Below are 15,007 nucleotides of genomic sequence, written 5' to 3' on the forward strand. Positions count from 1 at the left end.
AATCTATAGGTAAAGAGAGGGGATTTAATCAAAGCTGCTAAGTCCAAGAATTTGTCCTGGATCTAATAGCTAATTATGTTTCCTTAAGCACATGGCTTTGATCCTATTTCTCAAATATCTGCAAAATCCTGTGACATTTATTTCCAGATTATTATTACAACTGGATCAATAGATAAACCAGTTTTCACCAATCAATCAAATATTTATTTTGGGCATAGACCAGCATAATTGTGATATACTCTTGAAATGATCTTCTCAACTTGCTTCCTGTGCTGCATCTGAGATCAAGGACCTCATTTCACAGTTAAAACCCAAAAAAGGCCTAGGACCTTTTTGGGGTTTCATGCCCAGAAAGCAGAGACTAGTAAGCTCCAATTTTGGTATTAAAAGCTCAGCATATTTCTTATTTGAAATAGGAGGAAGATTGGACTTTGCCGATTCCAGTTTATATAACATCAACTTGTTAAATATAGTCAACAAATCTATGCTTATTGCTACTTAAAGGTACTGGATTAGTTTAGGAGTGAAAACATCCTTGCTGAAGAACAGATTAATCTACAAAAGGACTAATAAATTTTCCAGCATTATTTCATTCTCTGCTACTTGGCACAGAAACATTATTCCTGGCCTTGAGACTCACTTTTCACAGCCATCACCAATTTTAAATATATTTTTTATTTAATACGAAGAGAGAAGTTGTGAGAAAAATTAAGGGTATACACCAGCGGTGGGATTCACTTACCTTCCCTACCGGTTTGCAAATATTATACTATGACGACACATGCAACAAATCAGTTCAGTAATATAGGACTAATTTGTAGTTACAAGAGAAGTCATAATTTCCATTCATATACAGATAGTCCTTGACTTATGCCTGATCATTTCTTAGTTCAAAGGTATAACAGGTACCTGGAAGAGGTACATTATATTCTGTAAAGCATCTCCATTCATCGTAAAGCTTAACTCTGTCCTCCCCCCCGTGGTCGCGTGGCAACTGGCTCTCATTTATGACTGATGCCCCACAAATATGTGACCAATATTTGCCATCTTCTCTGCTGGCTTCCTATGGAAATCAATGGTGAAGCCAGCAGGAAAGATCATAAGCAAAGGGGATAGATGATTTAAGGTCTGTTTTCTGATTGTGCCGAAGGGTTTTTCCCACTTTCCATTCAGAAGGAGAATCTTTGATAGACTTCAGGAACAGACCTCATGACAATGGTTACATTTTGACTAAATATAGCTACCTGTTGATTCAAAGAAACTATTAGGTTTCAGTATACCATGAGTATCAGCCCACATATATTTCTAGTTCACATACATTTTTGTTAATGTACATTTAAAAAATAACCAATAAAGACAAAAGAAAAAAAACTTTAAATGGAAGAGCATATAATAACCTCTTTAAGGCTTTCCAGTTGTATCACATTCAAGTCATACTTACTCATCATATATATGTATCTAATATATGATCATTTATAAGCCTACTATCAATGTCTAAGGAGTTTCCATAACTACTATCAACTTAAGAAGGAGAAAAATGACATGAATACTTTTGGCCAGAGTAAAAAGTCTCATATTCGTGTAACTGGGATGTGAATGCGCATGTCCAGAACCCTGCCGTAATGTCCTGTTGGAGAATGTGATTGATGACTTCAGGCAGAGGGGAGGGGGCAGAGGGGTAAAGTTCAGATGCCATTAAGTAGGATTTAGTTTCGGCTCCACAGATAGTCTGTGCCAAGATGTTAGTCCTAATAAATGAATGGGGTTTTTTTTGAACTTTGTCTTGAGGCTCGTAAATTAATTAGGTCAGCTCTTGGAAACTTCACACCTACCCTGTTCAACTTTCATTGTATCAATACTATCATTAGTTTTGGAATATCTATTTAATATATTTAAACTGGAGGTAATTATTTGCCATGCCTCATAGGAGCAATGCAATGAATGTATTTAATTCAGCAGAGTGGAACTGTCAAATACAGTCTAATTCCTTTGAAGTAGAAATTCTGTTTAGTTCCATTTAGCCCAAGTTTCCAAATTGCCTTGTTTATAAGTGCAAGAATGCTTTACTATTAACATTAAAATGAAAATGCTACCTGAAAAAATGGTTTGCTATTTTTCTGCTAATAATATATACTGAAGAATGGAATATTATCTTATATTCAGGTCATTTGGGAAAAAATACCACCATTCTTAGAACTTCACCTGGCACCAAATTCTGTATTTTTTGCATACCAAAGTGATAAAAATAACTCCAAATCTGATTATTTGTTCAGATTAATGACAGAAGTTGAAAAGTGTTGCTAAATTTAAGAGGGAGGAAGTTTGCTATTAAGTAAACATTTGGGTGAAGTGAATATTTGAGAACTCTGAACAAGTGACAAATCAGATCATTATCTTTTTATATATTATTGCAGTTCCTGCTGCATAAAAGCAGAGCAGGTACATATTAAGATAATGCTATATCTCTAGAGAAACAAAAAAAGTATTTCTTTTCAACCTTATCTATGCATTAACCTTTCTGTGGCCAGACATTTGCCTTAGGCAATCTACAGTACTAATACTCTTTTTCCTGTTTCCAAATATTGTTTTAACAATTGGAGAAAATTTAGCTCATTTAGGCAAATACAATCAGAACTGAATACTTTGCTCTTTCCTACACTATCACTTAAAATTCATCAAACAAAAAAACTGTTGTGGTATATATATATTATTTATTAATTTACATTCCAAGACACAACTCCAACAAACATTAAAATATGCAGCAGATAAAAATTAATATACATAAAATACAAAGAACATAAAACAACAAACTGTGTGAGTAAATTTAATGGTAAGTGAGATAGATCTATGCGGTGATGAGATGCTGGGTACAGAATTGTCCAGTAGGGAATTGTCAATTAAGAGAGGGCATAGACTGCAGCTGGATAGTGGGTGGAGAAGAGATGCAGAAGAAAACCACCCTTGGTTCAGATGGCAGAAGCTTTCAGACTTTAAAGGCTTTATTAATGCAACAAAATAGAACAAAGTTCATCTGTTCATGTTTACTGTCTGGTCTATCTGGTAAGGCTGACAAAAAACCACTAGTCAATTCATATCAACTGAAGATACAAATAAAAAAGTGGTTACTGCTTTTGATGCTTTTAGAAATTGGTCATTTAAAAGAAAGCAATGACTTCCTCCTAATGAGGGAAATTAAACTGTAATAATTAGGATTATAACTGTGACTTATCATTGTGTGTAGAGTGAACATTTTAATAGAACATGGGACATAGATTCAACCTCTGCATTTGAACATATACAAATACAATTTTCTTATGGGAAAATGATAAGCAGGCATGATCTCAGAAAATAGCTAGAGAGAGTCCACTAAGTTAGATCAATATATTAGAGATGGAGAATTTTACCCTTCTGGTCTGATATGTAAATCGCAGACCCTGTTAGAGGTCTGCCAAAATTTTATTAACGTCAAAAGTAAGGAAAGCTGGAGTTGTCAGATCACAATACAGGTGTTCCTCATTTAATTCAGTGACTGTTCAACTTGCAATGTGCCAAATTAAATTGACCACTAATCCAAGTTCTGGTTGTTACAGACACCTGAATCACGTGGTTGCCATTTGCAACCTTCTTTGCCAGTTACTGACAAGCAAAGACAATGGGGAAGCTGGCAGGAAGTTGCAAATGGTGACAATGTGACATTTTTACTTACCAATAGCAACTGGATTTGTCAGAATTACCATTCTAGGTACATTCATTTTTTTAGATCCCTAGCTTGAATAGAGTCAAAGACTGAGATCTACTAATAGATAACATGTTTCCCCAAAAATAAGACAGGGCCTTATTTTCTTTTGATCCCCAAAATAAGCACTTGGACTTATTTTTGGGGAGGTCTTATTATTTTTGAGGTGCAGGAGGCAGCAAGCGTGGTCACCTTATGGCTGCTTTTGTGTTGCAATATTTTTAGGGCGGGCTTATTTTCGGAGGAGGACTTATTTTAGCACATGCGCTCAAAAGCCCGATTGGTCTTATTATCCGGGAGGTCTTATTGTTGGGGAAACAGGGTAGTAAATAATATCTAAGACCTATAATTAGATAATGTATGGGTATCATATCCTTCATATTTTATTTCTCTTTTCATTTTATTAGCCTCCTAAAAGAGTAAGTTTGCAAATAGTTGTCACAGTAGCCAACTACTTACTATTTGCATGAAATGATAGATATAAACAGATATAAACAGGTATGACATCCTTCCAATAGATGAATAAAATTATCTAGTAATGTATGTACGTATTTGTTTGTTTATTATTTATTTTGCCAGTCATTTGCTTCAAGGAGATTATTACAAATCATTTTTCAGAAAACACTGCTAGGCTTATGGTAAACGATAGTACTGAACTGATCAAGGTTTATTGCCTTTAAGGCATATTTTTTCTTCCATGATATGTAATTTGTAACTTGTAAGTTATAACTGCAACTTATAACTTTATAGATCTTCAGTATTTTCAGAAAATTCAAAATTCTAGGCTTTGGATAATTCTGCCATTTCATGAATCCTGCCATTTCTACATAGAAATTAACATTAAGTATTCAAATTACAATTTTCTTTTCTTTTAGTTTTAATATTTAAGAATAACGCAAAATATTTGAGTAAAAGGTATAATCAGAATTTGTTGTTGCACCAGATGATGGGCAACAGAAGATTTTAAAAAATTGCATTGACTGCAATTTAATTATAGTGCTTTATTGCTACCTAATTTTGTACCTTCCAAATTAATGTATGTACTCTGGCACAACTATCTTACACTTTTCTGGAGTTATGATTTAAGAAGTAATACATAAATGTTTTATAGAAAACTGCAGAAAAGGTGTAAGTAGTAAAAATAAACTAATATATCTAAAGACGGCTATTATAAAATTTTCTACAAGCGTTCATATGAGTATTGGTGGAAACAATAGGAAGTTTAATAAACTAACAAAAAATAGGAACATTTCATAAAATAAAATAGTTATGCACTATTATTTAGTGGGTATTTGTACCCAATAATAATCTAGTTCTAGAACACTTCACAGCATTAGAACAGTTGAAATACTAAGGCATCCCACCTCTGAGGCACTCCATATTCCACCTAACGACCTGCAGACTTTTAACAAATGTTTTGGAAAGACCAGAGATGGGGGCTTGTAATTCATTTAATATCTCCTGAGTTTGACCATAACCGGTAGGCTCCATTGCAATCATAACTTGAGGACCAACTATATCAAACTTTTAAACATAATGTACATGTATAACAATTACAAATAAGTCTTCAAAATGTGTTGTGAGAAATATGTTGTATGTTAAGTATGATGAAACTAAAATCAAATGTTGTATTTCCTGAAAGGAACATAATCTCAAATTTAATACAATACTAATACAAATATAATTAGATAAAAAGATGATATAAATAGTTCCTCTGCATTGCCAACCATGATTTTCAACTCCTATTCAAAATAATTAAATCGTTCTCAACAAGAAAGTGAAATGGAATACCCTACTCTTATTTTACACTTGTTTATTTTTAACAATCCACACTATATCACAATATAAGAAATTCATTTGGTTAAGCTCAACTAACACTAACAGATAAGTGTGCAACAAGATTTATCTACCGACACAAATATTTGATTTAAGCCATTATTTATGGTATCAACACACATTCCTACACACATATACATACACTCACATAAACATAATGTGTTTATATGTGTGGATGAATGTATTTATGGTTGTGGATGTAGGTTGTATATCTTTCAATTTTTAATATAATATATTCAGGTGATGGAAAAAGACAGAGGTGTCTTTATAAGTTGTAGATGACACATGCCATGAAATATCTTTGGAAAATAAATCTGAAACACTGCCACAATGTCACTAAATATATCTGAGACAAATATGATTCTTTTTCAAGAGACATCCTTCCACTTACTGAAGAATTACTTGAATAAATTATTAAGTATTCAGTTCAGATACAAAATGAACAATAGCTATTCTGTGCAGCTTTATCAGATTTTTTTCTTTGAGAATATTTTCCCCGCTTGCAAAACTCATGCAAAATAAAACTAGTAACCTAGCTATATTCTGATTATGAAATATTTTGATAATAATAAACAATATTATTATTAATAATAATAATAAAATAATAAACAAGTATATAGCTTATTTGACTTACAGTGGACAGTCACAATTTCTAAGTCCATTCTACAATATTGCTTAACCTTTGTAATAATAAGGACTGATTCCAACCACATCCAAGAGAAAAATGTATAAAATCCATGCTTAAAATAATAATGATATAATAATAATGTTACTTTAAATTAATTGTAACCCAAATAGGAATTCTGACTATAGGAACTTAACTTTCATTGATGTAATACTCTATGTAACTCAAGATAGTTTGTTTGGGATTTAACAGAAGCTGCCTGGGGTTAAAATAAAACAGTCAATAAACTTACTCAGTACCCATTCTAATTTCTCTAAATTGACCATAGTCCTAAAAAAGAGAACTCCATAAATTACCTAAACTAAAACTCTAACCTAGTATAATTATACAGGTTGGTTTATTAGATACCAATGTTTTAATCCGTTTGTGAGAATCAAGAAATACAGCCATTGATCTATTAGATTCAATAAGTCCTATGGATGATAGAAGGCCCCAGAAGAAAGAGATATGAACCAAAGTTTTCAGCTAGGATGATTTCAAAATTTACCATAAATATTTGTAATCCTGCTGAACCGTTACTAACTGTAAAATATGTTTTTTTTTGCAAAATATGCACTTGTATGGATTCATTTAAAACAGGAAGAATAAAACTCTTGGAAATGAGGAATTGAAAGTAATCTACGGATAAGAGAATGTACGGATAGTGACAGTGAAGTTGCGAATCATGTATGTGGTTAGAAGAACAATATAAAAGATAGGCTTGGAGCTCTTTGATTTATAGCAGACCTTGTAGGACTTGCTATATCTCATCTCATGAGCCGAAGTGGTGCAGTGGTTAGGGTGCAGTACTGCAGCCCAATTTAGCTGACTGTGATCTGCAGTTCAGTGGTTCAAATCTCACCGGCTCAAGGTCGACTCAGCCTTCCATCCTTCCGAGGTGGGTGAAATGAGGACCCAGACTGTGGGGGCAAGTTGCTGACTCAATTTGCTAAAAAAATTGTAAACCGCTTAGAGAGGGCTGAAAGCCCTATGAAGCGGTATATAAGTCTAATTAATAAATTGGCCACTGCATTAATATATTAATATATTAATGCAGTGTATTACTGCTATTATAGCTTTTATATTTATTATAGCTTTTATATCTATTCATTTCTAATGTTCCAAATTATTAGAAATAATAAACCTTTGGTCTTAAAGTAAGACCAATATATTGGAATTTTCTTATGACACATTAGACATTCTGGGGCCTAATTAAGTGTTCAACAACATTCTTATGCTGATCTACTTAGAATTATAGTGCTAATATTTGTAAAAGTTTTGAAAAAAGGGAAATCAACTTTGGTATTCTACAACTACTTGGTTGTGATAAATGTTAAGTGGTTAATTTTATGCCATTGCCTCAAGTTAAGAATTAAGTGTTAAGCCAATAATAATTACCCACTACAAAATTATTGTCTCACTGAATGAGTGTCTAATAGATGCAGAAAGGTGAAATTATCTGACAAAATACATTTCAAATTAGTGTGGCCTTTCAGAAGCTTCTTGTATTTCATCTCAGCTTCCATGGAAAAGGCTAAGCAGAATGTCTGTAAAGACGTTTTGGCATAATCTTGAATGACAAATGACATACTACCAGGTGCCAAGATAGGCAGGGGAATATAGTCACCCCCCCACTTTCAGCTTTAACTGGAGTAACTTTGTTCTCAGTGCCCTGAATAATTAAAACTCTTTGGCAATCAGTCATGCATTCCTTAATGGCACCTAAGGCATCAAATATCCCATTCACCAGCTCCTCCACAAGTAACAATAGACTTTACTACACTGGGTGTTCTATGCCAAGTTGTAAATGACATAATTTAAACCAAACAAGTCACTAGAACGAATATTACCCAGACTCAAGATGGAATGTTTTATTGGGTTTGTTTACATAATATATAGTTGCTAGTTAAACCTGATAAGTATTTGAGATAGATTTGAGATAGACTTTCTTAACATAATTTTTGCCAAGTGACTTCCATTTTTGCAAAAAAAAAAAAAAAAAAGCATTAAAAATACCTTCATGAAGTCCAGAATGAAAACTTTTTTTGAAGATAAAGCACATGGGCAGGCAAAAATATTTGTAGAATTTATAAAAATATATTCTAATGATCCAAAACTATGTATCTGAAGAAATGCAATAACCTGATATCTGGATTTGTCATTTTTACAATATTACTGTATACGTCTTCTGCATTTGGTGTTAAACAGACAATGATGTATGCATCATACCTGCATATAGGTAAAAATAAATATATAATTTCACAAACGGAAACATTTCTTTTAATAATAAAAGCTTTGGTAATTTATTTTATTGAAGCAAATATCACAACTGTCTAGAACAATTATATATGTTATAAAATTAAAACAAAATCATTTCTGACAGACATTTAATTTAGCACAATTCTTCTCCATGTGGGGCTAATAATAAATATAATTCCCCACTGTTTTATTTCAAGTTTTTATCATTTTTCCTTCTGCTGATGCATCCAGAATTTCCTATTCTTGAAAAATCCTAGCCTAGAGGGATTTTTCATGATTAAAACCAACTAATGAAAATATACAGATAAGGTTATGTTTTTTTAAAAAAGGTTTTCTCCGCAGAAGTGATTTTTAAAAACTTTTTTTATGGAAATCAAAACTTCAAACTTTCACTATATTCAGTATGTAAAATTTAAGCATTTCAGTTCAATAACAAACTAAAATCTAATAACTGTTTATGTTCTGTGACATTACAGTCATAGAAAAGTATGTATACTATTCTCAGAAGAATATGTATATTACTTGACCAGATGGTTCTACCTATCAACACAGAGAACAGATTCTCAACAATGACATATTTTGTTTATTTATTCAACTTCTATAGCCACCTAAAGATGTGCAGAAGTTATTTAAATGTCAGCAACAGAGACTGTTGGAACTACCATCAGTAAGCAAGGTCGTCATATAATTTTTCTATTAATGACTGCTCTGTTTAACAATGAAACAGGCACTCCTAATTAGGGTTGTTAAGTGAGGACTACCTGTACTTCAAACAAATCCAAAATGCATAGTTTTGAATAAATGTTACATTTACACTTTCCTACTTTCATAACTTGGATCCAACTTCTGACAAAACAAAATATTTAATTTCCAAAAAGGTATCTGTTTAATTAAGAGAACAGATTAAGTAATGAGTTAATTAAGAAAGCAAAATCCATCTAACATGAATCAACCAGGAATAGAAGAAAAGTAAACACAGAAGAAATGCTTAATAAGTTTCTAGCTATTGTTCTAAGTAGCCTACAATGCCACCCATTTATACTTTAATAGTACACGTAATCCATCTCTTTTACATCCAATCAAATTACACCTCCTTTTTAGTTCTCATTTGAGGGATTACTTCAAGATCCTATTTAACAACCACAATTGAGACTGGCAACTCAGTCATTAAGCAAAATGGTGGCTAAGTGAAAGTACGACCCTCCTTATGACATTCCTTCACTTTCCTTGGCTTTTCAGACTTGCAAAAGTTATGAACGCAAGGACTGGTCACAAAATTACTTTTTTCAAAACTACTGTAACTGCATAGAGTTGCTGCCTGAGTCGGTTGCTACATGACAACTACTTGTACTGACATTTGTCAGGCATACTTCAGTTGTATTCCTGTAATGAACCAGAGACTTTCTAAATCTATAATTCCATGTTTGCATTAATCCTTAATTAATTAATTAATTGAATTTATATTGCCGCGTATTCGCCCATGGCGACTCAAGGAGGCTTACAGAATAGAAAACCACATTTAAAACAATAAAAACTAAAAAAAGAGAATCAAATAAATTAACATAGTACAATATAACAAAATCACACACACCCCCAATGACAGCAAATCACACAAGACATTTAATGGTTTCCATCCCGCTCAGGGTTCCCCAGGCCCGCTGGCAGAACCAGGTCTTCAGCGCCTTCCAGAAGAGTATTAGAGTGGAGGCCATTCTAATCTCTGGGGGAATGATGTTCCAGAGAGAGGGAGCCACCATGGAGAAGGCTCTTCTTCTGGGTCCCACCAGGTGTATCTCCCTCGTGGATGGGACCAGTAATATTCCCTGCCTCCCCGCTCTGATGTGTCGGGTAGATATGACTGGCAAAAGACAGTCCCTCAGACAACCTGATTATGCTTTGAGAATCAGATACTTACTGTTGTGAGAAGATTATAATGAATATAGAATCCAGGTTCAGAAGGAAAATACTCATCAGAAACAAATCTTATCCTGATCTGGTTTCCTTTAGAGATTTGTTTTCCTGGAACAGTAGCAGAACCACACCACCGTCCTAAGACAGTGCCATCACTAGGCTCTTCCACTTCTACGAAGTCATACCTACAGCAAAATATATGTACATACATGTACATTTAATCATTGTTATTTGCACACAGGAATATTTATGAATCAGAGTAAAAACAAAGTCATGTATATATAAGTGCATACAGTAAATAGTAAAGTATTTTAAATGAACAAAAACACAAAAACAGTTAAAAAGAAAAAGTAAAAAAAATAACATTTATGACCACACTGAAAAGTACTTCTTGCTGCTTCCCATGCACAGTAAATCCTTAATTCTTTTATAAATGATAAATTCCAAGGTACTCAATTAAAATGCACATTCATATCTTATGTTCTGATGATCTTTCTACCAATCAAAGATTACTGAATAGAATAATCGCAATAGTCCATATTATATATGTAATTATCCATTTTATTCAACATAATGAGATCTTTTAAGAACATTTTTCAGACTATCAATAGATGTGAAAAATATTTTGTTGAATTAGTTTTGGTATTATACTTAATAACTTATGGTTATTGTTCTTAATAATGAATTTGTTATATTAATAACTTTATTAATAAATTATATTAATAAATCAAATATTTAATTCAGAAATGTTATAAATAACAAATATTTCATTTCTTTCATATTTTATTTAACAATGATCTTTGCCTGGGTATTTAAAAAATTCGGCCAAAAATACATGTCTTTGAGATGCAACTTGAGGTGCACCTGGAGAAAAAATTGAATCAAAACATGTTTTAACTGAAAATATTGGTATTTCACAATTTCAAGAATCTAGATTCTTCTCGAACTAATGTTTTAGAACTTATTTGACAAGAAACCAAAATATTCGTGATCTCATTTACAAGTTAATCAAAAAGTATTTGTAATTTTCAAAATGGGATTTTCTCACAATATGAATTGGTCATGTGCCTAAGGGTTACAATAATACTACTGACTCAATATCTTCCAATTGTGAATCCACAGTAAATATACAGAATCATTTCTAAAATTGGGCCAAGTACCTGCCAGAATATCAGAGAAGTCACACAATAACTTTCTAATTTTACTACCCACAGATTTGTGAAGCACATTACTTGCTGAAATAGATCTTTAACTGTTTGCCAGAAAGGTGCTTTAGGTCTTCCAACAAAAATTTCCAAGTAGATTTTTCAATATAGATATATTTAAACATTGCTTCTGAAAAAAAAAGGTTGGTTTTTCAAGCAGTCATTGACAGTGTTGCTAGAGAATAATCAGAATTAGCAATAGCACCAACATTTCAATCCCAAAATAATTCATTGGCAATAGGGAATTGAAAAAAGATGTTAGCATTGTCATATACCTCAAATTAATTTCAACATATAAACTTTAAATATGCTACATATATAAAAATTAAACTCATATGGATTAGCTGGTTATTACAATAAATTAATTCATTTGATTTTATTCACATTGTTTTATGTTTCTGCCATTTAAAACATAAATATCTAAAAGGCTTTTATATTTATTTATTTATATTTTTGTGATGTTTATGTAGTGTATATTGGAAGTGGTGACCCTTTGAGAGCTATATGCAATAAAATTTCATTTTAATGTATGCCAATTAGTGTACATTGAAAGTGACAATAAAGCTATTCTATTCTATTCTATTCCATTCCAAGACTGCTTTCTCAAAATCTCAGGTAAATGATTTTGTCAATTATGCATTCTAATATTTTTTAATTCTTTCCCACAATTTTCGGTTCATTTCGTATTGTTTGGCATTAATACATTTTTAAAAAAATACATTACATGAAAATCACTATCTTATGACATACATATTTTTAATTAAAATTTTCTAATGGGACACTAGAACAAGCAAAAATACCCAACTCATGGACAGAGGCATTTGTAATGTTCATACCCAAGGACAATACAGATAAACAGCAAATTAAAAAACTATAGGCCAATCTCGCTACTAAATGCCAACTACAAAATATTTGTTAAAATAATGGCGGAAAGTGTAAAAAAAAAAACACTTAACAAATTTATTCCAAAATGGGTTTTTACCTAATAGGCATCTAAAAAATAATAGATGGATTATAATGAACTCAAGAGGTTCACCCAGAGAAAAAAGTGACACTGATATTCGTGGATGCACAAAAAGCATTTGACAATCTAAATTGGAATTTTCTCATTAATCAACTAAATATTATGAATTTTGGGGGGAAATTTACTGGAATGATTAGGGCAATTTACTCCAACCAATCAGCAAAAATAATATTAAATGGGGGATCAACAGATAAATTTAGGATAAACAAAGGGGTAAGACAGAGATCTTCTATCCCCACTTTTATTTATTTTATCACTAGAAACATTATTGATACAAATTAGGCAAAAGAGAGAAATAAGGGGATTGAGAATTAAAAAGGAAGACTACATGGTACAAGTCTTTGCAGATGATTTGGCTTTCATAATAGAAGACCCATTAGAGACAGGTATTACATTATTATAGGAAATGAGGAGTTTGGTAAAGTAGCAGGGCTTAAGATAAACAAATAAAAGACTAAAATAATAACTAAGAACCTTACTAATAGGCAAATAGAGGACCTGGATGAGAAATTGGGGATTCAGATGGCCAAGAAGGTAAAATATTTGGGAATTCGGCTAAGGGCAAAGTGTTCCTCAATAAAAAGGTCAATTGTAATAAATTAGTGCAACAAATACAAAAAGATTTGGATAATTGGGCAAAATTACAAATATCATAATTGGGAGAATTGCAATAATTAAAATGAATATCTTACCTAAAATTCTATATCTCTTTCAAATGGTACCAATAAAGTTAGGGAAAAATTCTTTGTAGAATTAAACAAAATAATATTAAAATTTATTTGGTTTGGGAGGGGGGAGGAAGCCGACATAAACCTTAAACTTTTGCAAAATAGTAGAAATAAGGGGGGGGATTGGTCTCCCTGACTGGATACTCTATTATTATGCAGCAGCAGTTATTTGGCTAAAAGATTGGATCAATTCAAATAATAGTAGGATATTGGTAATAGAAGGTCGCAACCTCCAATTGGGCTCGCACGCATTACTCTGGGAGAGGAAAAACAAAATCCACTCATACTTTTAGAGACATTTAGTAAGAAATTCACTGTTGTACATCTGGGGAAAAATTAGGAAAAACTACTACATGAAAATTCCAATGTGGCTATCAACAGTGGAGGCGATGATTTATCCAAACAAATTAGACCTAAACAAGACTGTGACTTACAAAGAATTATTAGATGAGCAAGGAGAATTAAAATCTGAACAGGAATTAAAAAACCAAGGAATAGAGATGGGGGGGGGACTATTTCTAAATTAAGACATGATATAAAAAAGATAGAACAACATGGCATTTATGGAAAACAATTGGAATTTGATAAAATAATGCAAGGGACAGGGGCGCAAACGATCACCAAAGCATACAATTACTTTCTAAGATATAAAATGGAAGAAGAAACAGTGAAGGAGACAATAAGTTGGGCTAGAAACTTCGGTTATAGTATTGAATTGGGATAAATTATGGGGGGTGGAATTATAAATTGACGATTCAGCAGCCTATAAGGAAAACCTGTATAAAATGTTTTACTCTTGGTATTTACCCCCAGTAATATTAGCCAAAATGTTTCCAAATTGTTCATCTGAATGCTGGAGATGCGCCTACAAACAAGGAATCTTCTATCATATGTGGTGGACCTGTACCAAAGCCAGAAAATATTGGCTTAAAATAAAGGAATGAATGCAACAAATTACAGAACAAAAGATCTAATTGAAACAAGAATTATTTTTATTGGGCATATTAGGAGAAAAAATGCAATGATAATAAGAAAAGTATTTGAGTGTGCAGAGATGGATAGGTTGACCATGAAGTTGAAAGATAGAGAAGATACATATCTATAAATATTATTATATTCAAAGTGACTGTATCATATAGATTGCATTAGAGGATATAGAAATAGAGCTTATGTAAATATGAACAATATTAATGATACCGATACGGAAACACTGTAATGAGTGGAACTTTGTATTTTGTTTTTAATGTTTAAAAAGTTCAATAAAAAATTTTTTTTAAATAAAATTTTCTAATGGATTTCTGTACAATATTTTCTGTACCCCATACACACACACACACACACACACACACACACACACACACACACACACACAATCTCCTGAATTTTATTTTTTCAAGAAAACACTGACTTTTCTTGAATTGTTCATGTTACAAATTAGCTAAACTCCCATAGTCTTTGTTTTCATTGCTCAGTTGCCTGCTTACATCCCACTGCTACTGCAATAGAACTGGGAATAAATATACAAATATCTTCTTTGCTAGAGTTAATTCCATGAGAATTTATGAAAGAAATAACTTGTTGTTTCACCTTCTACATAAAGTAAAAGCAGCACCAAGAACACAGAATTCATGATCTGGAAAGGAC

General features: G+C 32.3%; 1 protein-coding gene across 1 annotated transcript in view; it reads right to left on the reverse strand.

Annotated features, from left to right (window-relative positions):
- The window catches only part of PDGFC (platelet derived growth factor C), a 123,660-nt gene that overhangs the window by 15,639 nt on the left and 93,014 nt on the right, over nt 1-15,007 (reverse strand). The window contains exon 3 of the mRNA XM_087724654.1: nt 10,411-10,591. Coding sequence (XP_087580780.1) covers nt 10,411-10,591 — 181 coding nt within the window. The remainder of the gene's footprint in view (nt 1-10,410; nt 10,592-15,007) is intronic.

This window comes from Thamnophis sirtalis, unplaced genomic scaffold, assembly GCF_051295495.1.
Source record: "Thamnophis sirtalis isolate CommonGarterSnake01/CBP01778 unplaced genomic scaffold, rThaSir2_p1.2 scaffold_10, whole genome shotgun sequence".
In the NCBI taxonomy this organism is placed as follows: Eukaryota; Metazoa; Chordata; class Lepidosauria; order Squamata; family Natricidae; genus Thamnophis; species Thamnophis sirtalis.